Source organism: Lichenostomus cassidix, chromosome 1Aa (genome assembly GCF_008360975.1).
Source record: "Lichenostomus cassidix isolate B80296 chromosome 1Aa, HeHo_3.0, whole genome shotgun sequence".
Taxonomy (NCBI): Eukaryota; Metazoa; Chordata; class Aves; order Passeriformes; family Meliphagidae; genus Lichenostomus; species Lichenostomus cassidix.
The window spans coordinates 48,930,059-48,957,373 of NC_139480.1; the positions used below are offsets into that span (position 1 = coordinate 48,930,059).

Below are 27,315 nucleotides of genomic sequence, written 5' to 3' on the forward strand. Positions count from 1 at the left end.
GCACAACAGGATTTATGGCCTGTGCCACGGAATCGCCTCGTGGATTTTTGTGTCTTTGAGCGAGGAGACTCTGGATGATCGGGGGAGTTCTCTCCCGGCCTGCTAAGGCGACAGCAGACATCATGGCCGCTGTCACTCTGCTCCTGCCCCAGCGCCGCGCCGAGATGCCCCTACTGATCTGACAGGGAATAACCTCGGCCCGCCGGAGCCGCCACAGAGGCCCGGCCCCGCCGACCAGTGTCCCGTTATTGTCCCGCCATTGTCCCATCCCTGTGTCCACAACCCCGCCGCCACCTCGGCCGAGCCTGGCGCTCGTAGGCGACGGGCCGTATTCCTCACACCCGCTACGCAACCAGCGTAACTCCCCGGCCCGGCCTGCCCGCTCCGCGTAAGAATGTTACGCCAAGCGCGCCGCGCTCTGCCCGCCCTACGCCAGCCTGAGTTACGCACTTTGCGTACGCCGCGCACTTACGTAACATGCGCCTCGGCATAGGTGTTCCCCGCCGTGCAGAAGGGGTTACGGAGCGCGCTCCTTGCGCAGCTGACTTTGGGGAATAGCGTTACTCCTCCCCTCCGCCGTCCTCACGCGGAGCCCCGGCTCTAAGTAAAGGACATTACGCACCTTTCGTAGCCCGCCTGCTACTGCACGGGGCGGCGTTTCGCCGAGCGCGCTTTGTGCGTAGTTGGGTTCCGTGAATAGGCGTAGGTGTTTCGGAGCGCCGCAGTTTGCGCAGCGCCGGGCCGCCCGTAACGTAAGCGGAGCGGGCCGGGGCGACGGCGGCCATTTTGTGCCGGGAGCACGGAGGAAGAAGACGTTGGTGTCTCCACACTGCCCGGGCCCTGGAGCCGACCGAGAGCCCCGCCGTTCCGGCCGCTGACGCCCAGCGGGTCGCGGACCCACTGACCACCTCTTCTCCTTTTGTGTCCCACCAAAGAGGCGAGGTGGCGCAAAGCGAGGCCTCCGAGGCGCAGCCGCCTCTGGCTGGACCCTCTCCCCGTACCCCCAGCCCCTCGCCGTCCCCACGGCCGGCGTTCCGCTGCCTCTCGCCCACCCCTCCGGGGGCGATGAGAGGCTTTGGGGACCGGGGCCGCGACCGAGACCGCGGCGGGTAAGGGGGGGATCGGCACGGCCGGGGGGCGGTGGGGAGAGCCGAAGGCTGGCGTTGCGGGGCGGGGGGAGGCCGCGGGGTAGGGATGTGTGTGTTGTGGAGGTATCGGGGAAACCAGCGTCCCCTTTGTGGGGATTTTCTCCCCACAGAGTCTCGTGTGGGGGCGGGGGTAGTTGGAGACTTACCTGTCAGCAAGGCGGGGTGGTGGGTTTTGAGTGTTTTGTGTTTTTGTAAATTTTATTCAGCTTTCCCGTCGTTCGCGTGTAACTAATTCTGAGCCTCGCTTGCGATTTTAAGGCCTGCATTCTCCCTTCCCCCTGAATTATTTTCTGCCAGCCCCCTTATTTACCCCAGACACCCGTGGCACCTTTCCCCCGGCAAGCCACGAAGGTCTCGGTGGCTCTGGCAGGGCTGGTTGGTCCCTCTGCCTGCCCTTCTGGCTGTCATTGCTCCTTCTGGACTCGCTGGGAAGATGGCAGTGGGGGGAAGATCTCTGTCAGCTGCGCTCGCAGGTTTATCGTGAGAGGAAATGGGACTGGAAACGCTGCCATGCAGGGAATTCGGGTACTCGGGAGGGTGATCTGGGTGAACGTGGTGCTGGTCCACATTTGCTGTTCCTTCTTTTAAGTCAGTATCCAGCTTACGTAGCACAGCAGAAATGGTTTGTGTGGTAGTGTAAAGGCCTAGTGGTCGATACTCTTGAATCTATTATTTACAGGAAGTTCGGCTTGCAAAAAGCTTTTGCAGGTTTGATTCGGTGTGATTTTTTTTCTTTTGAGAATGACGGCAGTAAATACAGTGGCATTATAGTACATAACTAGATTGAGGCTGGAGGTTTTTAACGGTTGAAAGGAATAACTTTCGTTATTCGTGCCAGGCCTTTTAAAAGAGAAAGTTAGAACTAATTTCTGAGAGTGGCATTTTCAGATCAGGAGTAGTTCTCAAGGATTAGCAAAAAACCTGCCATGTGGGTTCTGCGATATGGTAGGCTAGATCTCAGTTAATGAGATCTAATTCTCTCAATTTTTTTTCTTTTTTTTCTCCCCCACTTCCTTTTCCTCCTCTTGTTGTCCCTTGCCACTGGGAGATTACAGAATATTTTGCTATACGTTGCAGTGCACTTTGACATTCAGTTTCTTGGCGTCTGTGGAGGGAGATAGTTGTATCGTTGCTTTATCTTACACCCACATTTAACATTCTGAAATTAAAAGATACTTTCATTTTTTTTTCACAGAGAGGAGGGTTCTGTAGTTTTTCTGCTAAGAGATTTCCAGCTCAGTTTAACACAAGGACATTGGAGTAAGCGCTTTGGCAAGTCTGAGATAGATCAGAGCACAGCTGTTTTTGGAGTTTAGTGAGTGAGTTTGAGTATGCAGATTTATATACAGTTACTTAAAAGAACACTGCCAAAGCGTTGACACAACACTTGATGTGCCTTAAAATTAGTATAATCTCGTTTTCTGTGAAGTCTTTAATTATGGTGGATGTTTCTCTTTTAGATCAGGGGTTTTGCATGTGTAAAAGAAGTGCCTACATGCTTCTTTGTGAAGTTTCTGGACATTTGCATGAAAAATCTTTTTTTTTTTTGCATATTATCCTGGAAGCTATAATGCATCAGAATTCAATTTGTTACCTACATCCTTTTAAGGTGTGTAAATATTTGCAACCACTGACAACCATCTTACTTCATAAATAACGTCTGTAAAATGGTGGGCCACCCAGTGTGCTGGTTCAGCACCATTTGAAAGTTTATCAGCACTTCTTTAGTAAGCTAATCACATACAAGCTTTCAAGCTTCTTGTCAGGAATGAGCTGTAGGTGACATCTTAGGATGGAAAATTGTAATTTTTTGCTCTGGAATGTATCAAGTTTATTCAGTTCTGTCCCAGAAATGATAGCACCAATAATATTAGGGAAGAATGTTTTGAGGTAGCCTGAATTTTTTGTGTTTGAAAAGAGAGCTGTTGGCAAACCAGGGAAATATTCTTATATTTAAATCAGTTTAGTTGGAGTTGGAATCTCATTTTACTTGGAGTCAGAATGTGAAGTGTCAGTTACTGCCAGTTTAGCAGATAAACCCCCACAGAGGCTGTGTTCAAGGGCTGCTGTAGGGCTTCCTTCTTTTGAGTCAGTATCCAGACATGTGGTGTGTAAGAGTGGAGAACTGAAACTATATGCCTTCTGTGTAAAATACAAAATCTTTTTCCCCTCTGGATAGCTGTGGAGCAAATACTCATAGTACCCAGCTCTTGCAGTGTCCTGACCTGCAATCAGGCCTGTCAAATGTTTCCTTTCATAAGGGAACTCATTGACCTTTTGGACCTCTGGTGGACTTGAGTGAGGCTAGGGATTTTGTAGGAACTACTTGGGTACTGAAATTGTTGACATTTTGACCTCAAGTTTGCATATCAGTAATAAACACCATCACTAAAGGTGAATGTCCCTGTAAATGAAAGTCTGTGCCTTTTTTTTCCTCTGTCCTGAAAGGAAACATAATGCTTAAATGCATTTTTGAAGTTGTGTTTCACAGTCTTTTTCATATGACAAAAATTGATGACTGTGCAGGCTGTCTGGGGAATCTGATAGGCACGCTGATAAGAAAATAAGGGGTATGTGTAGGAAAGGGAAGAAGACTAATGCACAGTTGCAACACAACAGACATTTTAAAACAAACTTAGCAGGTTTTAAGTTAAATTATATCTACCATACTTGGCTTTTCCAACAATTTAACCACTTCTTTCTGTTAGAATGTTGATTTGAGTTCTGTTTCTTTGATCTTTTAGTCACTATAATCTGTAGTGTCCATTGGGAAGTGATTTAAAGAACAAATGTACTTAATATTTGAGCAGATAGTTTTGCACTTAAGATAATTCAGAGAATTTTTTCAGCTCTTGTTTATTTTTCAGTAACTCTTCCACTCCCTCCTTCATCCACAAGTTACTCCTGTAAGAAGGTTGCTTAGGGATTTTTGTTGTTTTCAGTTTGTTTCATTACCAGTTTTTTATTTATTAGTGGACTACCTGGGTAAGGTGCAGACGTTTTGGTTTTGCTGTCTAAAAGTTGTTTTAAATGGGCCTGTCTCACGAATTCGTGTTTTGCAGAAAGCTGTAACTTTAGGACAAAAATGGACTTGATAACATTTGGAAAAATGCTTTCTGCTGAGTTTGTACAATACTGCTGAAAGTGCTGTAATTTTTCTTTTTTGGGTGTTATTTTAAAATATAATTCATTATATTTACAGTAAATAATCATTTAATGCCCCTGGGTTTTTAGTTACAACTTACTGCCAGAAGCTCATGTTTTGCCTATTGCATTAGCCAATCATTTCAGTTAGTTTTTAATCTTTTAAAGTGTATAAAATTAACTGGATAAAGAAATCTTAAGGAGAAAGAGCAGTACCTTTTGGATTGTTCTGCTAGTTAGAAAATTTTTGGTGAACATTAGCTTCTTACTCTGTTCAGTCTTCATCATAATGCATTTGAAAGAGGATATGGTTTTTCTCAAATTTTTTTTCCTGTGTTTTAATTTTTCTTTTTAATTTGTTGATTACAGAATTACAGATGGCCTTACAGGCTTGGCTGGACTTGTTTACTTTCTGTTCTTCAGTCTGTTGTTTTTCATTTGAGGCATACTTGTTGATAAGAAATGAGAGAAAATACAGAGGGGGAGATAGTGCAATAGCTATTTAGTGTAAAACCTTGAGAGAGAAGGAACTTGCAGGAAGAGATTTTTTTTTCATCCCTTTTATGTAACCACCTTGTAAATGCTGTCAGTTTCAGGACAAGTGCTATGGGTGTACACACAGCCATGTCCTAGAGACAGGAGCTTTAAAGGGGTGATTTATAATAACATGGTTTTTGATTCAGGACCAGCCTAAAGCAGGTTTATGTTACTTCAAGAAGTTTTATACCATCACAGTGGTTGGAGGGGGGTGACTTGATAGAGCGTTGTGCTCATGTGTCATCTTGGGGAAAAGACAATGGGAAATTGTTAAGAACATTCCAGAGTGATTTTAAAATACTGGTAGTAATTTTGAATACTAGTGGTATTTTTAAAAATAACTAACGTTCACCTTCACAGGTTTGGAGCGAGTCGTGGAGGTCCTCTTCCTCCAAAGAAGTTTGGTAATCCAGGGGAACGTTTGCGTAAGAAAAAATGGGATTTGAATGAGCTGCCCAAGTTTGAGAAGAATTTTTATGTGGAACATCCGGAAGTGGCCAGGCTTACTCCAGTAAGTTCCGTGTTATTCCGGCCCAACAACAAAAAATGTCACAAGTTGAAAAACTTGTCCTAGGAAATCTGGGACAGCATGCAATAGAGCTGACTCTTCATTAAGCTTGTTTGGCATGTGTGCTCTGCAGGATGGTGGTTCTAGTCGCCTTTATTATTTAACGTTAGCAAAGGATGTGCTTCTCAGTTGTTTTTATATGAGATATTTTACATTTTGTCATTTGTAATGCATCATCATAATTCTTGTCTGGTCTAGCAATTTGTTAGTGGAGATAAAACTTAAAAAGTTAAAAAGTTACAGCACTGCAGAAGCCCTGAAAGAACCTAAGAGAACAAATTAAGAGTGACATAAATACATGAGAAACGTTTGAAAGTAGTATTTTATCATAAGAGTAATTTGGTCTGAAGGAGGCCTTGGGGACGTCTCTAGTCTAATCCTCTGCTCAGAGCAGCATTAATGGTAGAACTAGAGCAGGTTGCTTAGTGCCTTGTCCTGCTGAGTTTGAATATCCCCTGGGATGAGGAGAATTTCTATCCTCTCTGGGTGGCTGTCTCAGGGGGTAAAGTTTCTCATGGGATTTTGAACATCTTTCTTATAGCGACCCATCAGGTAGTTGAAAGTAGCAGTTAAAGGTCACTGTTAGCCCAGTCTTGCCCATGCTAAACCAATCCAGTGCTCCCAGTCTGTCTTCATATGGCCTGTACTCCAGCCTCCAGCTTTCTCCTATAATTTGACACGCCCTGTTAAAACAAAGTCCTTCCTACATTGGGGGCTCAAAACCAGGTGCAGTCCTTTGTGTTTACTATGTAGATATGGTAATCTTCCTTTCCTAGCTAACTTGAGTGTGGTCTTCTATTCTCTCTTGTAAAGTATTTTCATAATTAGAAATAAAGAGATTTTGTTCTTAACATGAGCCAACAGATCATTATCTGATGGCACAGGCTTACAAATCCTTATGTGAAATATGCATATGGCATAAAGGAATTGAAGGGAGTATTGACTTCTTAAAAGTATTACAATTTGAGCTACAGAACCAGTTAGCATGAACTGCTGTAGCTATCTTTAGCTTAGCCAGCTAAAAGGATTTTCATGTTTTCCCCAGAAGTAATTTTTTTTTTTTTTTTTACTTTTTAATTCAAGCTCAAGAGAGTCTCAAAAATAGTGAATCTATTGCTTTGGATAAAGTGCATATGTGGTATTGATATGTCTCTATTGATTTCTGATAAGCCTTAGAATAAGGTCATGAATTGTGGAAACATTGCAAAGGGCACTTGGACTTGCGAGATAATCTAGAGAAAAATAAAATACTAAACCACTTTTTCTAATCCTAAATTTACACTTATGTGGCTACACATTTCAGAAATACGACAAGAAGTTTCTTTAAAAAATTGTGAAATCCTAGGTTATCATTATGATGTTGTCAGAGCTTCTTTCATGCTCTGAAACAATTCCAAGCAACATTTGAGTTGCAAGTTGTCCAGCAGGAACTCTGTATTTATCTGCCTCTGGAGTGTGTTAATTGAAGAAGGACTGCCTTGCCTTCTGTTCGTGGTATATTAGGACCTATTTAGTTGTTTAATTGTTAGCACTGTCACATAAAACATGTTTCTTATCCTGTGTTTCTAACCGCTTTTGAAGCTGTCGGTCATTTCTGGCGTCTAGAAAATGTGAAATTCCTGAAAATATTCTGTTAACATACTTTTCATTAAAAAGGCTGGTTGTAAGAAGAGATAGACATTAGTCCTTCTAGGCTATGTAGACCTCATACCTTTGAATATTGGAGAAGCTGTACAATAACTCAGTCTTAGAGTAAAATCTTTAGGAAAGCAGTCTTCTTTAGATCTCTGTTTTAATTTAGTTCTCCAACAAAGCTGTTACCCAGAGGTGTGAAGAGTTAGTTGTTAGAAACATGCACTTTAAGTCCCTGCTGATATTTGGAATTTATTTCTTATTTTTTTCTATCTCCACAAATAGTATGAAGTTGAAGAGTTGCGAAGGAAGAAGGAGATAACAATTCGGGGAATGGAGGGCTGCCCCAAGCCGGTGTTTGCCTTCCACCAGTGTAACTTCCCGCGTAAGTATTTTTGCCTTTCTTTAAGATCATGAAGATTGCTCAGAAAATACCTAAACAGTTACTGGTTCAGTTCTCTATAAAGCCTCGGTTATCCTTTAAGAAATATTTTCTTTTCTTTAATTCTGAAGAGTATGTGATGGATGCCTTGATGGACCAGAACTTCACAGAGCCCACTCCGATTCAGTGCCAAGGCTTCCCACTTGCCCTCAGCGGTCGTGACATGGTGGGCATTGCACAGACCGGCTCTGGGAAGACACTAGCAGTGCGTATTCTTTCCTTTTATTTCTTTGCCTAGCTTTCCTGGTCACCTAGCAGAAATTCCCTGTGGATTAGTTTTTGTGCTTTCCAGTACTAGCAGTGAGATGATTACATTTTTAAAACTTGCTATATTGCATCATGGGGGACACGAGCTTCAGCTCAAGCCAAGACTTTCAGTACAAGCCTGTTGTATTCACAGGTGTGTGTTTTGTGCATGTCTTCCTGTTTGGATGCTTAGTCAGTTCTCTTTGGTCTACACATACACTATGGTTTACAAAATAGGATGTTCTCTTCAGCGTGTTTGTTGCATAAACTGCAGGTTAAAATAAAAAATTGTTGAATTTCTACATTGATTTTTAACTGCAGTGTTGAAAAGGATTTTTATCCTTTATGAAAAGCGTTGGCTAGGACCATGATTACTCAGTTCTGCTAACTTGTGCTCCATATTTAAGTGAGCCTTCCTTTCAGAGGTGCTGAGCAGCTACATTTTGTGCTCATGCCAAAGCAGAAACAGTTGGGCAGTAGCTCTGAAAACCTTCTGTTATGCTGGATAAATGCAGATATCTGGCTTTGCAGAATCACAATTTATATATATTACTGAATACTGTTTTCTTCTGTTTTAGTACTTGTTGCCTGCAATTGTTCACATCAACCACCAGCCATATTTGGAGAGAGGGGATGGCCCAATTGTAAGTGCTTGTTGATTCTCTTCCTTTTTGTATGTATGGCATGATATTGTTGATGAGGTGGATGCTTTATTTAATTGATGTATCAGAATAGTAATTTTTCCTACCCTGTTTGTATCAAAATAGGAATTTTTACTATCACAATGTGAACATCCCACTCAGTTGAAATTCTGTGGAATTGCTGACATAGTCTAAAGATACTTAAATGTTTTAGCTAATAAAGAGCAGATGGTCCAGCTTTGCTTATGGTTTTATGTTAGGGATGTGTATGCAGCTTGACTCTTCTGAATCATTTCCTTTCGCAGTGTCTGGTTCTGGCACCTACTAGAGAGTTGGCCCAGCAAGTGCAGCAGGTGGCTGATGATTATGGCAAATGTTCAAGACTGAAGAGTACCTGCATCTATGGAGGAGCGCCCAAAGGTCCCCAGATCAGAGATTTAGAAAGAGGTAATTTTAAAATGGGTGCTTGCAGTTTCTGGAGGAAGTGGTGTTGTAAAATCTCTGTAAAAATAAAACTTCTCAAAACGTCTTTAGAAGGGCATAAGAGTGAATGAGTGTCTACCTCATTTTCCAGTTGCAATGATTGTTCATGAGATGGTTCTCTTCGTTGTATAGTGACTTGGATATCAGATTTTCTTTCTGGTTGCTCCTTGAACTTTCTACTTGTAAAGATCATCAGGGTGTAGAAATGGGAAAAGGAAACTTTCCAGAAAGAGAACAGGTTATTTTAGGGAAGTGCAATAGCAGCATGTTTGAGGAAGGATTTTTCTTAAAGCAGATTTCAAGTTTCCTGCCTGTGTTTGTTCAAATAATCGAACTCCATTTCTGAGTGTGTAGAAACTTCTTTGGACAGCAGGAGGGGTGTGTGGTTTTTTGTTTCATTGCAGGGTTTTTTTGTTGGTTGGTTTGTTTGGGTTTTTTTAAATTGTTCTTAGGCACGAATCACTGTGTACCCTATAAGCAACCACTGTAACACAGTAGTACTTAAGTGACCTATAATTTCAAATGCAGGAATGTGCTGATGGCTTTTCATCTTCACTAGATTAAAAAGTGTAGTCGTATTATGTGAAAAGATGCAAGAATTATCATCAAGGCGGATGTACATACAGATCTATTTAAGAAATCAGAAAATTTTGCTCACCACTGCAGGTTGCAGGGTCCTTTTTACAAACTGCAGTAGTGGGATAAGGATGTGGTAGAAATCTGTGGGACATCTACTCAAGAACACAGTAGGGCATTCCAATTTGAAAATAGCATTTTCAGTGGAATGGAGTCCAGGGTTTAATGAAGAGTCCTTGGGAGGATCAGCTTGTTGGGGTTTTGCACACCTTTCTGGAGTGCTGTAAAATAGATATTCTGCTTAAGAAGAAAATCTTTTTCATGTCTCTTCTTCCTTAAACTTACCTTCTGTGGACATTTCAGTGACACTGAAATAACTGTAAGATTTGGGAATTGGTGGAAAGCAGATCCTCCTTTTAAGGAATGTGTAAATTGCCAAACCTAGTATTAGTTAGGAATATTTGAGCTCTCCTTTTATCCCCACAAACATGGTCAGGATGATTGTCTCTCACCATTGGTGCATAATTGTTCAGTATTAAAGTCCATACTTTAGCTTTGTATTTAAAAAAAAAGTGAAAGTAATTTGATCCATATAGCAGGGGGAGAACTTCATGTTTGAAAATGACACCTCTCTAGACTGCAGAATTCTGGCTGAAGGTCTGTCAGGCTTGAGTAGAAGCTTAGATCACTTCTGATTTTTGGACAGCTCTTCACTGGTGTTTTTCTGGCAGTAACCTTTTAGTTTCTCTACTGCATTCTTTATTCTAATGGCACTGTAACAGTAATTTCAGAATGGAAAAAATATTAAACGGAACTAGGGCTTCTACTGAAATGACTCAATCTTGGGTACGAATGAGGGTGGTGCTTTTTTTTGAAAACAATTTTTCTCTGGAAGGTGATTCATTCTGACTAAAAATACCAGTTGACATTCAAATGAAGAGCCTTACTCTTTTTCCTTATTCTGTTCTGAAGGTGTGGAGATCTGCATTGCTACACCAGGTCGCTTGATTGACTTTCTTGAGGCTGGAAAGACCAACCTTCGTCGGTGTACCTACCTGGTGCTAGATGAAGCTGACAGAATGTTGGACATGGGATTTGAACCACAGATTCGTAAAATTGTTGACCAGATAAGGGTGTGTGACCCTTGTAGAAGGACAGCCTCCTTTGTTTTCCTGTTTGAAATCTAGCACCCTAAACAAATGTGTTTTCCCTTTTCCTTAGCCTGACCGCCAGACCCTGATGTGGAGCGCCACCTGGCCAAAAGAAGTGCGCCAGCTTGCCGAGGACTTCCTGCAGGACTATGTTCAGATCAATGTGGGAAACTTGGAGCTAAGTGCCAACCACAATATCCTGCAGATAGTGGATGTATGCATGGAAAGCGAGAAAGACCATAAGTAAGTTGATGTTCCTACCATTTCACTCTATTTGTTTGTACTTAAGAGTCTTTGCTGCTTTGTAAGCATACTAGGAATTCCACATAGGGAAGTTGCTTGTAGTAGTATTCAACTTTTGAGTGTTATAAAGTAAATTAGACCTGTAATTAACTTATTTCTTGTGTGTATTTTGACCATACCTTTGTATAACCAACAGAATTTCTGTGTGATACTGACTTTAGTGGGTATGTGTTGGGTATGTCCTCAGTGTCCTGTATTCTGGTATGTGTGGCTATACATCTTGGCTCTCATGTCTGTTTTAGACTGATACAACTGATGGAAGAAATAATGGCAGAGAAGGAAAACAAGACTATCATCTTTGTGGAGACAAAGAGGCGATGTGATGATCTCACTCGAAGGATGCGCAGAGATGGGTGATTAGCTTCTCCCCTTCCTCCACTTCTTTCTAGTGGGAAAGAAAAATTGGAATCAAAAGCAGTAAGGTTTAAATGTTCATGATGCTATTGTTGGGAACAACTTACCCATTATTTTCTTGGCTGAATTCAGTCATTGTTTCCCAGAAAATTCCACTCCATCAAAGCATTAATGCAAGAGAGAGTGTTTATAAGTGGTGCAGCTTTTTTAGTGTATCAGAATCCTGATATGCTGATGGGGACTGTATCAATATAGCAAATGTGATTTGGCTTAAATGGTTGTTTATGTAGGTATTGGGTTTGCAGTACATATGCTGGGTAGATAGAGGCCAGAGAATAAAATATTTCTGAAATCTTACACTTTTTCCCTTTTAAACAAAATGCCAATAAATCTTCCTGTTTCCTTTAATGTATGTACTTTCTATCTATACTAATGTACATCTCTGTTTGGCAGTTGGCCAGCTATGTGTATCCATGGAGACAAGAGTCAGCCAGAAAGAGATTGGGTGCTTAATGGTGAGTCCGTCACTGATGGGGGCATAACTTGGGCTGCTGTACCTAATTTACCTAGACATGTTTTTCTCTGGTCTGTTTTTGGTTTTTTCTAACTCTAGACGCAATAGACACATTTAAAAGGATTTGCCTTTGTGCTCCTAATTTCAGTACTCGTGGGTTTTTTTTGTTTGCTTTGATAAAACACAATAGGAAAATTGTTTAACTCAGCTGGATTTTGAAAAATTGTTGAGGTGTTATGTCCTGACTTGTGGGGGTTTCTGGAATTGACCCACCTTATCTAGCTTCTGGAGAATGAACATATAGTATAAATCAAGTTCAGGTAACTTTATTTTTGAAAAATCTTACTTCATAGCATGCTTTGTTTTACAGAGTTTCGTTCTGGAAAGGCTCCTATCCTCATTGCTACCGACGTTGCATCTCGTGGGCTAGGTTTGTACACATAGACCACTCTTGCCTACTGCTGCATATTTTTCTTCTTTGGACGGAAAAATGTTTCTTTAAAAAAAAAAAAATTCAAAGCGTGATTTTCCCCCACATGTGAAATACGTTTTTTAACATTAATCTTTTTTTTTTCTTTCATATTCAAAGTCTCTTCCTGCTCCTAATGAACAGGCTTTGGTCTGCAGCAAGGCCTAGGCATGACCAATCGATCGCCAAGAGGGAGAAGAGACGTCCAATTATGCAACCCAACCCTTCCACCACACTCACTGTTCCCCCAAATCCAGCTTTTGTTGCTGGATGGTAGGGATGGATTGCTCTCAGTTCAGAGCGTGTCAGATAAAGTTCAAGTAGGAAGTTGTGGGAGAGCATTTCGACAGCAAATAGCGAATATTCTCCCCATATGACACACCACAGATTTGAACATACTGACCCCAGTGTACATGCATGTTTACCCTGCAGATGTATTCACATCTGAGAAAGCACTGCTCCAGATCTTTGCTCTTGACATGTAACCTTCCCTCCTCTGTGTTCCTTCTAGGCAGGACCACTGAGATGATATATGGCCTTTAACATCTTGTTACCCAGATGTGTAATTGAATCAAAATTGCACAGCTCTGTTGTGGTGGTATGAAAATGATCTGTCTGGATGCATCAGTTGTGCCCCCTTTTATAATAAGCATATTTGTGCTGAGCACAGTCCTTATGCATCTGCCCACCCTAGAAGAGGAGGATGGCTGCTGAAGTGCTCTGAGTTTAATAACAGACATTGAATACTCTGCCCACCCTGAGTTTTGCAGATGATAAACTACTTGCGAGTCAATGTCTCGTTGTAGTAAATTCTAGACAAAAATTACTGCAAATCAGTGATTTAACTCAGAGAATCTTGTTCTCAGAGAATCTAGTATGTTAAATCTTCAGTTACCTGAGCTCTCTTTGTATGCTGAAAGGGTGGCTGTGCTGTGCATCATATGGTCACTTTAATACAGGCAGACCATTAATAGACTTGGCAGCCTTTATGCACACAACCTTCACCCCTCCTTCCCCTCCCCCCTCAAAAAATGTCCAGCACTTCCTCAGGAAGTGATTATATGGACTTCAGTCTCTGCCCTCTAGGGTCATGTCTGGACCTGTGCAGTTAGAGCTTGGGCCTGTTGGGAGAAGGGACTGAGGCCTGAAACTAGTTTGTATGAAAGAGAGCTGCTTTCTCTAGCAGCATTTTTTAAACAGGCTTGCTATGTGCTGGTAGCTTCTTTGTGCATCTTGCCTAGACATTTAAAACAGCCTTGCCCCCCTCAAAAAAAAAGAACCAAAAAAAACAACTCTCTCCCCCAAAACAACTCAATTGGATAACACTTCAGAAAACAGTGTCCCCACTTCCCATCGTCCACTTCACCCGAGCTAAGGGGGAAAGGCATCAGAGTCTGTTTCTTGTTACTGAACAACATCTCTGCTTGTTTTGGGGCCCTGAGTTTGCTGCTTAAAATAAGTCACTTAACTGGCAAACTTCTGGACGACTTCCTCCAAGATCCTGGAAAGTGAAGGCTTCTACCTAAATAACATAAAACAGGGGCGCGCGCCTTTTGGCTGAGTCACCAGGGCTTTCCCTCTTCCTAATGGAACATTGGTTTCAAAAAAGCTTCTTTCAGGTAAGTTCTGAGTCCCGTAATGACTTCTTTTGTGGTAATTCCCTGGAGTGAGGTCCTCTCTCTGCACTGATTTTTTTTATTTTTTTTAATTTTTTTTTTGGTTCAGTCTATTAAACTAAAAACATTGAATTTGTTTTGTTTTGTTTTCCTTAACAGAAGCTTTGATATCAGCTGCAGATCATTCTCAGTGCAGGGGTGGGGGCCACATCTACAATCATGGTCTAAACAGCTCTCTAGACTAGCGTGTTGGCTAGTTTATATCTGTCCCGTTTAATAATTGGAGACTGTCTGTGCCGTAGGGTGTTCTGATGGTCTGACAAAAGGGAATGTTTCCCAGGTAGCTGTCAAAAATGATTTACAGTCCTAATTCTTGATCCTGCTACATTATCTTCTAAAAGTGCAGGAGGATTGCGAGTGTGCGCAAACACTTTGGAGCATGCTAGACTGGAGAAGCCGAGTCTTGTACACGCTCTGGTCTTCAGCGAGCTGCGTGCTCTACCAGGACCACTTTCTAGTCTGGAAAACACCCTTGCATCTTCCTCTTCCTGCCTTCCCATTCTTTCTGCTCCTCCCCAGTCAAGTCAGTCCTGTCTACATTGGTAGCTACAGTTCCTTGTGCTTTCTCACAGGAAAGCATGTCCTTGTGTCCTCTCTGGTAATTCAAGTCACTTGCTACTGGATGTGCAAAATGGGACTGGCTGAGGACCTTGTAGCCTGGAGCTTGTCAGTCTAGCTACACCCCGGCTGTGAAGATGCAATCTGTCACACGTACTCCTCTCTATACTTCACTTTCCCTTTTTAAAAAAACTGTTGCATCAAGGACCCTAGCTGGAGACTCGCGCAGCCCCCTGTGAAACCTGCCTTCTCACTCCCTTTTTTTGGTGTGATTCAGGACTTTGGAGTCAGCAAAGACTGAGGAGCCCCCCCTTTGCTGTAATAAGAAACAGACATACAGTCCCCCTCTTGTCACAACAACCCTCATGTTTTTATTTTTCCTACAACCCCTTTGAAATTGATGCAGTCTGGGCAATAGATGCAGTCTGACCCTTTGGATGTAATTTTTGTATCTTCATTTTTTTTGACAAATGCCCCTAAGATCCCCAAATAGGGGACAAAAAGTGTTGGAGGACCTGAAACTTTTACCTGAGCCCAGGTTCTCCGGCGCTTCACAACCAAATGGGGCTACAGAGAAGCGTCTAAGCCAGTTCACAGAGCGAGCGTGTGTGGGGACTTCTCGCTGCCACGGACCCTTGATGCATGCTCCCCGCGCTCCAGTGGTCCCGTGTCAGAGGGCGGAGTTTTCGAAAGGAGGCCGCCAAAAATAAAAGGCAAAGAGACGGGATCGGCTGCAGCGGTTTCCCACAGGAGGAGGGAGTGTGCATCGGTCTGGTAACGAACAGAGAATGTTTCTCTCTTTAAAACAAAACAAAAAAAAAAAAAAAGGAAAGGAAATCACAAAAATCTGTGTTTTATCTTGGATATTTTTAGAATATTCTTGATAAAATGCAGATTTTCAATTTTTTTTTTTAATGAGCTGTTAGGGCACTTAACTGTAAAATGGTGCATTTGAAAATGCTGTATACTATAGCAAATAGGTGCTTTCGGTACTTAAGGTGCTTTCACTGAAGCGTTACACTAACATTTACTTGGTTTCTGTCCCATAAGTTTACAAAGTCTATCTTAAAACACACAGTTCTGATCTCCTAAATTTTAAAACTATTCTGCCTACAAAGCCATTTTGATAATTTTATTTCCTGCTTCCGTCTGACACTGGAAGTAGGGAATTGCTTACAGAATTCAGGATTGTCCAAATTATGCAAGCTTGCCAGAGCTGGACAGAGCAGCACGGAGAAATGTTAGTGCAATGCATTCTAGTGATAACTACAAAGCTAAGTTAAAATACTTCAGGTCTGAATAATTTTTAATTAGTTTGCTGAATAAACTAATATAATCTGAATGCCTAAAGCTTTAGGCTAGGGAAATTAGTTCACTGTATTTTATTTGTACCGTAAAAGTAAATACTTTTAAGTTTGCTTTTTATTTCATGTTACCGAGTGGAAGGTAAGTGATCTCATTACCGTTATTTTTTGTTAGACTTCTCCCAACAGAGTAAAAGCTTTATCACGGCAGTTCTGCCCTTCCTCCACCCCAGTTTGCTCTGTCTGATGGTGATATTTTCACTCTACAGACTCCGTTAAAAAAAAAAAAAAGTTCGAAATTCAATTAGCTTATTCACAAGCAGGGTCTTTGACACAGGAAGACAGAGAAATGCATTCTGGGTGACTTTGAGTGCAGGGCAAAACTGCTTTAAAATTTCCTTTTTTTTCAGGACACTGACCTTAGTTCCTGATGATCTTAAATTTCAGTCTTCTACTCTTTTGGGATGAGTCTGTCTTGTATTTATTCCATACAATTACTAACTTTGTATTTTTTTTTCTTATTACTGTCACCTGCATTCGTGCTCCCCACCTTTCGTTGGCACGTCCTCTCTTCTTCTCCCCTTTCCTCAACCCCACCCCTTCACTGTGCTTCGCTCCTGGGCACTTCACAAGACGTGGAAGATGTTAAATTTGTGATAAACTACGACTATCCGAACAGCTCCGAAGATTACGTGCACCGTATTGGCCGTACCGCACGTAGTACCAACAAAGGTACTGCCTACACCTTCTTCACACCAGGAAACCTGAAACAAGCCAGGGAGCTTATCAAAGTCCTGGAAGAAGCCAATCAAGCCATCAATCCAAAGCTGATGCAGCTTGTGGACCACAGAGGAGGAGGAGGTGGTGGTGGAGGTAAAGGCACAAGGGAAAGGGCTATGCAGGGAATATGTTCACCATTTTGAGGGAGGGAAGATTAGAAGAGGGTAAGGAAGTAGTAAGTGCAAGTCTAAGATAACAGATGAGTAAAAGGGATTCTGTACTTGAGGTCAAACACTTGATGTAGACATAGTACTTCTGTCACAAGAGAGAGGCAGTCCCCTGGTTTACCTTAGCTGTAGAGTTTTTTTTTTCTTATAAGATCCTCAGGGAGCTGATTTTGCTTGAAGTAAGTAATTCCTCACAGCTCCTACTTAAGGACAAGCAACAAGGTGCGTGTGCGTGCACATACAAAATTTAAATCAGTAAGGAGATACACTGACTTTCAGGAACTGACACACTTTTTCTTCCCATTCTCTGAAGGAGTAAGAAGTTTCCATATGTTTCCAAATTATTTCTGAATTCCTTCTGTTCCATTGTCTCTAAGCACATACATAAAGACCCTTGTTGAACTTCATGTTTACACTTTGAACAAAGTGAAGAAGCATATGCACAGCTGTGCAGAGAAGTTACAGTCAGAAGAAGGTGCTCCTTGGGAGCAAGAGGGGGAGGTAGAAGGGGAGAAAGGGTGGCAAAAGTGTACCAGGGATCATTGTTTAAGACTTGTTCATGGCACTAAATCTGAATGTATCCATCGCCAGGAGGTCGTTCTCGTTACCGAACGAGCAGTTCAGTAAACAACCCTAACCTGATGTACCAGGAAGAGTGTGACAGGAGGCTCCGGGGAGTGAAAGAGGGCCGGAGAGACTCAGGTGGCTTCAGAGACCGTGAGCGTGGTGAAAGTTACGCCAACGGAGCCAACAAGACCTATGGCAGTGCCTACGGGAGCCCAAATTCTGCTTTTGGGGCAGCACAGAGCCAGTATGGTTACACTCAAGGGAGCTATGGAGCAGCTGCCTATGGCACGAGTGGCTATGGCACTGCGGAGTACAGTGCTAGTGGCTATGGTGCCAGCACCACAGCTGCCACGGCTGGGAGAACCTCACAGAGCACTACCCAACAGCAGTATGCAGGGATGGTGGGGCGCTCGGGCCAGCAGCCACAGCCACTCATGTCACAACAGTTTCCGCAGCCCCCTGCCACTAACGTGATGGGCTATATGGGACAGACTGCCACCTACCAGTACCCGCCCCCTCCCCCGCCCCCACCCCCCTCCCGCAAATGAGACCACTTGCTGGTGACCAGTGTAGGCCTCTTGCATTTAAAGGAACCTTTTCTTTCTCTTCTTTCCCATTGTGATGTCTCTCATGCAGGTTAGACTTAGAATTCACTATTCAAATCCCTCGAGCCCATCAAAAATGGCCCCCAGTCCACATTAATGACCCTGTCCTCTTTCTTTCTTTCTTTTTTTTTTTTTTAAGAGATATATATAGTTGACTGGAAAAACTATTATTTTTGTCTTGCATGGTGAGGAATTTGGAAATTTTATTTTCTCTAAAAGAGATGGGTATAAGGCAGATAGGTCCCAGCTTGATCATCTTGGTGTCTAAGGTTTGTGTCAAAACTTGCTTTTGAGGGAAAGAAGTTTCTATTCTTCAACACATTAACTTAATTTCAGGAGGTATAAAAAGAGATGAGAAACTCTGGGGGAGCCAGAAAGCACTTCATTTAAAAATACAAATGCAAGGGAGCAATGCTCACTTCTCCTAATCTTTTTTTTTTTTTTTTTTTTTTTTTAATAGCTCACTATTACTACTTGTAATCTTACTGTAGGTGACTTTCTATAGGAAAGCTCTGTTCATTTGTCTGAGCTGGGTGGTGTTCAGAGTAAAGCCTTGGGTATACTGTTGGTGATTTCTGTAGTTTCAGAAACCCCATCTTCTGCTACCTGTAACAGCCTGCAGTAGGGAGCTTGGGATTAAAGACCCAATGTCAGAGACCAAACTTGTCCTGCATTCAGTTCCTGAAAACCAGATGGTTGTTGGGGGTACCACTGCTGAAATGTTCAGCAAAGTAAGTTCTTTCCCTGCGATTGTTAAATTGCAGCATCGCAGATGTGTGGAGCCTGGTTATCGTTAAATTTGTTACTGCTTTCAAATTTCTGTTGTTTGGGTTATTGAAAGAAGTCTTACTTAAGAGCCTAGAAACTAAAGAGAGCTGAAATGATGAACAGTGTTATTTTGTTTGTGTGTCCTTCACAAACAAGCTCCCTTTTGCCACGGGGAATGTTCTGGATGCCGCTACGCTCGATAAAATGTGACAGAGTTTTCCACACTTAAATTTAAGAGGTTTGAATAGGGTGGGCTGGGGGGAGGGCAAGGGGGGAGGAAGGGAGGAGGAGGAGATTGCCTGGGTCTCCTTTTCTTGAGGTAAGCGGTGAGCTGGTTAGTGCATCTTGATTCTGAAGCTTTATTTCTTTTGTATCTTGCTCTGACTATTGCTTTCTCTGGCTTTTGAGTGCATTTCCCTGCTCCATTGGTCCCTTTGAGCTGAGCTCTCGCAGGTAGGTAGTATTTTAGAAAATGTTAGAGAAGAGTGAAATTTTAGCAAATACGTAAATAAAACTTGTTTATTTTACAGGCTAAGGTGGGTGTGGGGGGTGTTTCCCCCTTTAGTAAAGCATGTTGTTGACTTGTTATTTCTAATACCAGACGGTTCAGAGACAGTAGATGATAACAGGAGTTGGCTGCTCTTGATCTGATAAGATGACGAAAGGATGGATACATCTCCTGGTTTGAGGCACGCTCTTTGCATTAGGAGAGTGCAGGGGGGTTGTGGGTTTTTTCTGTTGGCGTTCTTGCATATGGATGAACAAGGCAGCCCACTCCTTCTGTAGCAAAGTGGAACTTCTTATAGCCCTGGAAAGAGCTTGCTTATACAGAAGTGATTTCTTTTAAAATATAATTTCTTCTCAGAGTAAAATTTTGGGGGATGGATGCGCTTTTTTTTTTTTTTTCTTGTGCAGTACACAGGTAGGTTGCTGACAGGGAGAAGGGAGATTCCTTCCAGAACCTCAGTTCCCTCGTCCCATTTTTTAATTCCAGTGCATGGGCAGGAAGTTCCTTTTCTTGTGTTAAGTGAAATCCAGAAACATTTTGTTTATCCAGGCACTGACTGATATGTCTTTGGCCTCCCTCGCAAGCAAATTTAGAGCTTTCTTCTCTTTTTTTTTGCATTTTTTTTTTGTTTTAAATTTGAGAGTAGAATGCAGAAATGTGTTTGAGGGGTGTAGGAGTAGGACATCTCACTGACTGGCTTTAAAAAGGGTCTCTGGACCACCAAAGCTGCCTTATAGTCTGTTGTAGCTTTCACTTTTGGGGGGTGACTTGTGCGTGTTTAAACATCGATGCCAAGTCTTGCAGTGCTTTTTTGCCATTGAGGTCAGCTGAAGTCCAGGGTCTCGGTTCAGTTGAGAGTGTCAACCAGACTGCTGAGTGCACCGTGGCATGTGCTGCCCTTGTCCCAACTGGTGCTCTCTGCTCTGCTCCACGTACCAGCTGGAGGGCCCTTGTTGATGAAGCATTAGCCTCTAGTGTTGTTTGCATTGTTTTCAATCTGTAAAAAGTTTGTGGGAGTGTCAGATATCTCAGTTGGGTGTCTCCTCCCCTCCCACTTCCTGAAGCAATTTACTGTTTGGACTTCTCTGAACAATGGAAGGGTTACTAGCTTTGTGTGGGATCAGCATCTTGTTTCACACACCTGCTGGTCTCTGAACACATTCCTGTTGTATTAATGAAGACTTGAATTGAGAGATTCATAGATCTGTGGTGTTCAGGCACAGGATACTAAGAGCTATGTTACTATTCTTAGTTTGTAAATTGTCCTTTTGATACCATCTTGTTTTCTTTTGTAGGTATAAATAAAAACACTGTTGTCAATAAATTGTGAACTTTGTCTTTATTTCGGAATGTAAAGCCGTCTTTGCCCCTGTTATTCCCAGTTCTTAAATTCAAGGAGATGGAAACACTTCTTGGCAACCACTGAATTTAATTAAAATTGTCCCTGTCTGTAAAATACAAGGAAACTGAAAATAAGTGAGCTGGGAGGATGTGTCAATACTTGAGGAATTAGAAAATTTGCGTAATTCAAAGGCAGTATGTTTTTCTTGAATGTTACAGGATCTGAATAGAGAGAGGGTCAGGCAGAGTTAATTTTCAAGAGGGTGTTAGTTCATAAGGAGTTAAACTAACAGTTTGTAGCATCTGCTGTGTCAGACATGGCCACCTGTGAAACGGGTCAGTTGTCTTACGTTAACAGACTTCATTAGTACATATTCCCTTCAGCATGGGCACTTGCTGAAGGACTGAAGGGAGTGACATTTTCCCTTGTGCTGCCTCAGGGTCAAGATAGAGGTGCATTTTGGACGTAGATGCTGGGAGGAGCTGGGAAGAGAATAAATTGCACTACAGTATTGGCCAGCACTAGCACCAAATTCAAGTGAGAAAAAATAAAAAAAATGGAGGGGAATAGTCTGATGGATGAAAAGCATTCCAGTTTTCCAAGCCTTGTCTTCCTGGCACTGGGTTGAAACTCAGCTGAGCCATCCGTTAGTCAAAAAGGGCCAGGCAAGGAAAGCTGTGATCTTAAACAGCTTCATCTTCAGAATTTCTTGTGCTGACTGGAGCATGTCTTCAAACAGGCATGGGAAGACTTAGCTTCTTTCCCTTTAGGACTGCAAAGAGAAAGGGAAAGTGTAATGAATAAATTTAGTGCAATTCAACTGTTCTATCATTTAAATAATTTTGTGGTTTCTAACTTGTGATTTAGAGTGCCAGATAGTGGGGTGCCAGGTTTGCCAACTGTGAATGGGAACAGCCACTGTGAAATGCTGCTAAGAGGGGAAACCACAATTTCCTTATACTCCTTTATGCAAAATGAAAAAGGTCCTTGTTTTTCTTCCATGGTTACTTGGTCCATCCATGAGAACATCTTAATCTTTTTTTCTTGATGATACGATATTTCTGGTCCTTTCTCCTCCTTTTGTTACAGAGCATGGCCTGAATAAACGTCTGTGGCCAGACCCACAGTGAGTCTCTCACACCCCCTCTGAACTGAATGATGGGATGGCAGGGATGCCTCTGGGAAATGCCAGAGGCCCATAGGCTCAGATGGGGTTTATGCATGTGCAGTGGTCAGTGGTGCAGAGTGGCTGTGCTTGGTACAGGGTGGTACTGGGGTGGGCACTGGGAGCCATCTCTGTTGGGTGCCAGAGGGAGGGGCAGTGATGTGCTGAGGATGCACCACATGGGAGTGCCTGGTGGAGTGCATGGGGCTGGAAGAAATGGGCTAGGGAGACCTTGTGAAGGTCAGCAAAGCCAAATGCACATCCTGCCCCTGCTGTGGAACAGCCCCAGGCACCAGTATGTGCTCGGGGCTGCCCAGCTGGAAAGTGGCTTGGCAGAAAAGGCCTTGAGTGTGCTGGTGGACACCAGGTTGAACACAAGTCACCAGCGTGCCCTCGTGATGAAGCAAACAGCCTCTGGAGCTGTATTGCCAGCAGGGTGGGCAGGGATTCCTTCCTCTCCACTCTGCCTTGGGAGATCACAGCTGGACTGGTGGGTTCAGCTTGGGGCTCCCAGAAAAGGAGACAGGGATGCACCAGGGTGAGCTAAGAAGGACCACAAGAGCATCTTGATGTAGAAGAACAGGCTGCAAGCTGAGACTGTTCAGCCTTGAGAAGGCTGAGGGACATTTCACTCATGTGTACAAGGAAGAATAAAGGACACAGATCCAGACTCTGCTGAATGGTGTCCAGTAACTGGGCAAGGGGCAATGGAAAGTTCCACTAAAACATCTGAAAATAGTATTTTATAGTGAGGGTGGTCAGACACTGGCACAGATTGCCCAGAGAGGCTTCATCCTGGAGACAGTCAAAACCTTACTGGACAGGACCTTGAAAAATGTGAACAGGGGCATGGATTAGATGATTCCCCGGCTCTGCCCTGACTGCTCACACCCCTGGCCATTCTGTGAAATAGAAGCTTTGGGGAGCTGAAAGCTTCCTCAGGATATCTTTCATGTCCTTGTGTTAAACAGAAAGGAGCTCATCTAGTTTTGAAAACAAGATAAAAAGAAGTAGCATTCTATAAAAATTCCTTTGCAATGCTTTGGTATAGGCTCAGAAGTCTTATTAGGTACATTTCTTTATATAACACATTTTTGCTTTCTTTTTTCAGCATCACTGCCCTTTTTTCTGAGCTCTTCAGAGTTAGAAATGTTTTGAAAAGTTGGGTTTTTTGAAAGAATATAAGAGATGCAACCTGCTATAATATTGCTGGCTCTCATAAATGACTGCAGAGCATTTGCATATCTTCAGACACCATTTCTCTCCCATGATCCAGAACATTTGAGTAAAAGGAGAAAAAGAAAAGCAATTCTCTTCCTGCTGTGATGTTCCATCTACAAATGTTTTTTTCTTCTGCCTCCTGTATCATCTAAATTTTGCAGCTCTGTCACTAGCAGTGTGAGACTGGAAGCCAGCAGTTGTGTTTTTTCCCCCTTTTGTTCCACCCTCACAACTACAAAGGGTATGGATTTCTCACAAAATACAGAAGGACACAGGACGCATGAATTCAGCGGAGCTAAAATGGGAATTAGTTTAGAAAAGAAAAAAAAGGAATTGACGTGGAGCACCTTGATGGCAGTTTTAGAAAGTATTTTTCTGGCTAAAAAATATTTAATGGCAGAAGGAAGTCTTAATCTGCCAAGGCCAGCCACCTGCTCAGTGCTCCTGTCACCTCTCTATCAGCAGGTGTATTGCATGAAGCCACCAAAAATCCATCTCTTGAAACATCAAACATGAGCTGCATTTCTGCTTTTGGCAGACTAGTTAGGGAAAGTGAAGAAGGAGGAAAATAGTTGTCCACTCGGCTAATGTCATCTAATTCCATCCTCCTGAACAGAAAGGTGTTTAAAAGTGTACTTCAGCCTCGGCAAACCACAGCATGTTCTATCAGGATTTATGCCCTTGGTGCACTTGTAAGCTCTGGTGTGTAGCCATTCACCAAAAGCATGGAACTGAAATGGAAGGGGCATCTGATTTTGGAAAACAGGAGTGTCCTGTCTGTGCAGATGCCCATCATCCTGCTGAATCAGTTCTTGACAATCAAGAACCTCATCTTTCCTGTCAAAGAAAGAGTAGGTTTAATAATATCTCCATATGTCTGCAGTTGCTTTCTCAGGTACATTGTCTGCCTGCAGCTATTTTTTCCCCCTCAAAGTTTTTTTTTCTTTTTTTGGTGTGATTCATAATCTTTCAAAATGTAGAATTGAATGTACCTCAGTTGTTAACTTCCCGAGGTGGGGTTAAACCAGGCTTAACCCTGGTTAAATTCTTGCTGTGTTTCACATGCACATCTAGAGCCTTACAAGCAGTGACACCCACTTGCAGTCAACAGATACATTTTTTAAACTGGACTTCAGGTGCACAATATGCATCACGAATACAGCAAAAAATAAAACCATGTAAGGATTAACACGTGGCAAGCTGCAGCTCCACCATGCTGAATGAACATTTCAGTATTACACCAACCTGTTTACCTACCTTTGGTGACGTAGAGATAGAAGAAGTCACAGTAGAAGATGGTTTGTACCACCCCGGAAACGACGGCAATCTGGTCATAGAAATTCTCGGTGTGGTAGCGCCAGACCCAGTTGGCAATGTAGAGAGCACGGTAGAGGCCCAGGAAGAACAGGTAGTGTGTGGTGATGGTCTCTGCTTCCCCTGTCTTGCTGATCATGAAGAGCTGAGGAAGGATAGCCACGGACTCCAGGTAGATGGAGAAGGTCCAGAGTATCTGCGAGGTGCAAAATGAAGGCAGTGGGGAGTCAGTGCTGGTTAGTATGTGTTAAGGCTCAAAGCTTTTCACTTGGCAAACCACTGATGTGTGAGGGGGATGAGCAGAGCTGCTGAAGTTGGGGAAAATGAGCTTGCTGTGCTGGGAGTGAGAGAAGACAGCGCTGAGCTGCTCTATAGATGGTACTGTCTTCAAGGCCTGCCAACTTTGCCTCCTTTTGCTGTTAAAAATCTCAGCTATTCAACACGCTGCTCATTCTGCTGCTTCCCTTCCCTTTTCCTGCCTCAGCTATTCCTTACCTCCAAGGGGGTGAAGCTGTGGTTCTCCAGAAATGACAGGCCTGTGACAGGGACCAGCAGGAACTCGAGGCGGAAGGAGTCGTTCTCACTGTCAAACGTTTTCCGGAATTTCACGTAGATCATGTACACGGTGACGTAGGCACAAATCAAAAAAATGACCTGTGGGAGAGAAGGGAGATAGTAAGACTCACCTGCAAGTGCACTTTCTATGCTTAAAGAGAGGGTGGTTTTGCCAAAAGTCAAGATAGTGGTGAATGCTTTGCCTATATGTTGGCTTAAGGGTTGACTTCTGCTGGAGACACTCCAGAGGTTGGGTAAAGCTTGCCCCACCATGAGAATCACATATGGTTGAGTCTCTCTGGAGCTCTCTGTGAAGAGTCTGGCTTGGTGGCAGCTTTATATTAATTCTTCTGCTGCACAAGGACACCCAGGCTTGGTTCATGGTGTCTGGTTCTGGTTTTAGTGGTATTAAATACAGCTCAGCTTGCTTACTGACTGTGGCAAGGGTTTTTTTTTGTCAATGGAGGGACAGTGGCACCAAAGGAAGTTTTTTTATCCAGCCTTCCTGGCTGAAAAACTCAATGACCATGTACCCTCACTGCCCTGAGAAACCACAGTGAACTGAGGGGAACCTCTCCTGCTGCACTGCCCTCTCCTTACCTTCATCACAGTGTTATAGACAGAGATGAAATTTGTGAACAGGTCCAGGTAGCGGGTTGTGAAGACGAGGGCAAAAAGTATCTGACTCTTCCCAGAGATTCCTGCATGGCAGAGAGATGAAATGACAGGTAAAGCAGATGAAGGGAAGGACCCATGGGATGGTGGTTTCCCCTTACACCTCCTTTGGAAGCATTTGCATTTAAGTGTATTATTTCATGAGCCAGGGCTGGTGGGTAGGTGCTGAGGTAGCTCTACACCAGGAGTGGCCACAGCCTCCCAAATAACAAGGCAGCTCCTGCTGATGCCCCTGAGTGCTGCCTGTAGGAACTGGTGCTCAGTGGCCATGTTCACCACTGCGGCCAGTTCAGCCCTTGCTGTCACCAAAAGGCCTTTCTCTTTCTTCCCTTCCCTCTTTGCCTGCCCACCTCCCCAGGGATTGTGTGATGTAACCTCTGCCACAGGAGGGAAGAGCTGCAGGACCAGCCCCAGGACGCTGATGGAACTTGGTCGCTGCTGGCAGGGAGATGCAGTCAGGCCCACCCATTTCTGTTCCTGTGATAATGGCCACAGCCCCAGCAGCCCAGCCCCAAAATCTCTTCAGGAGGGAACCATGATTGCTGAGCAGAATCCTCCTGCAGGGAGCTGCTGTCCTGATTTCCTCACCCTGGGATGGGGCAGCCTTTGGCACCTGTCCACCATTGGTAGAACCTCCAACCTAAAGCAGCTTCCTCTCCAGGCTGTCGGTGCTGCCACAACCTCTTGCTCTCATTTTCCACCTCCCTCCGTCCTTGCCGCCCTCCACTTCACCACCCCGAGGCCAACACCTGCCTGAGGCTGTGTGCTTTGCCACATCACATCCTTCCAACGCAGCCCTCTCCCGGCAGGGAGACCTCCCAGAGGATGAGGATGACTTCCCCCAAAGAGCCCACGGCTGACGGCTGCCAGTTCGTATGGGCTATCGCCGGCCTTTCCAGCACCCATTTTGCTCTTACCCTTCACCAAGCTGCCCTCGAGAAGGGCCACCCTCCTTCCCTGGGGCATGGGAACACTCACCAGCACAGGACTTGGACTTCACGATCTTCAGCAGGAGGATGATGATGGCCAACAAGTGGGAGACATCCCCCAGGATGCGGAAGATGTTCATGGTGCCGGCGGGACTCCTCTGGGACGAACGGGCTCTTTCTGCAGGCAGGGAGGGCGAGGGCAGGAAGCTTTTCTCCCCCGAGCCTCGACTGAATGAACGTCTCCTTCGGCTCAACTTTCCTTTTCCCCTTCTTGTGGCACAAAGTTCAGGCTCCCCTCTCCCGTGCTTGCAGATGCCTTTCCCCTGCCAGGCTGGATGTCTCCCTTGTTGGATTCTCCCTCTCCCAGCCTAGGGCCTTCCTTTCTCTGCTTCGGGCTGAAAGTTGGAGTTGGTGTCCCGGAGAGCTCCAGGCTGAGCAGCCCCGAAGCCAGTGCCGGGTGACGGTGACGTGGCTCCTGGCTGGCCGGGGAGGAGAGAGAGGAGGAGGCGGAGGCGGGAATAACTGCGCTATTTTTCCCTTTTTCTTTTTTTTCCTTCCTCTTTTTTTCTTCCCCAGCTTGTCTCAAGTTACACACGGAAGTGTGGTTAAAGGGGAAAAGGCAGAGGGAGCAGGATTCCCATCCTCTGGCCTTGAGGACACACCCTCCGGCGAGGGCCAGGCTTCCCAGGAATATTCACCACGGGCACGTTAACCTCTGTCCTGCTGCCAGCCTTCTGCTCTCTGCCCTTCCCAGCCCCATCCCGCCTCCAGCACCTTCTCACCAATGCTCCACCTTGTCTCTTGGAGCAAAAGAAGTGGGGAGAAATTTGAATTACCAAGCCACTGCTGCTCTTCCACAGCGGTTCATGCTCAGCCATTCCCTGGTGTCTGCTCTGCCAGGCATCCCTGCCTTCAGGTGTCCTCTCTGGAGCAATGTGGATCCCAGAGCAAAGCCCCGGGGGAAAAAAGGATC

At 43.9% G+C, this 27,315-nt stretch overlaps 2 protein-coding genes across 2 annotated transcripts; one reads left to right on the plus strand and one right to left on the minus strand.

The window, feature by feature from the left end:
• Positions 1 to 778: 778 nt before the first annotated feature.
• Positions 779 to 20,465, plus strand: DDX17 (DEAD-box helicase 17). The gene is made up of 13 exons (XM_085048765.1): positions 779 to 1,109; positions 5,190 to 5,340; positions 7,315 to 7,414; positions 7,543 to 7,676; positions 8,296 to 8,361; positions 8,664 to 8,805; positions 10,390 to 10,550; positions 10,639 to 10,811; positions 11,114 to 11,224; positions 11,679 to 11,740; positions 12,110 to 12,169; positions 16,380 to 16,619; positions 17,285 to 20,465. The coding sequence occupies exons 1-13, from the start codon at positions 1,066 to 1,068 to the stop codon at positions 17,806 to 17,808; spliced, it is 1,968 nt and encodes a 655-aa protein (XP_084904891.1). The 5' UTR covers positions 779 to 1,065; the 3' UTR covers positions 17,809 to 20,465.
• KDELR3 (KDEL endoplasmic reticulum protein retention receptor 3) lies at positions 20,466 to 26,933 on the minus strand. The gene is made up of 5 exons (XM_085048766.1): positions 26,392 to 26,933; positions 25,339 to 25,439; positions 24,679 to 24,837; positions 24,127 to 24,379; positions 20,466 to 21,255 (listed from the first exon to the last, which is right to left on the minus strand). The coding sequence occupies exons 1-5, from the start codon at positions 26,480 to 26,482 to the stop codon at positions 21,215 to 21,217; spliced, it is 645 nt and encodes a 214-aa protein (XP_084904892.1). The 5' UTR covers positions 26,483 to 26,933; the 3' UTR covers positions 20,466 to 21,214.
• Between the last annotated feature and the right edge of the window lie 382 nt (positions 26,934 to 27,315).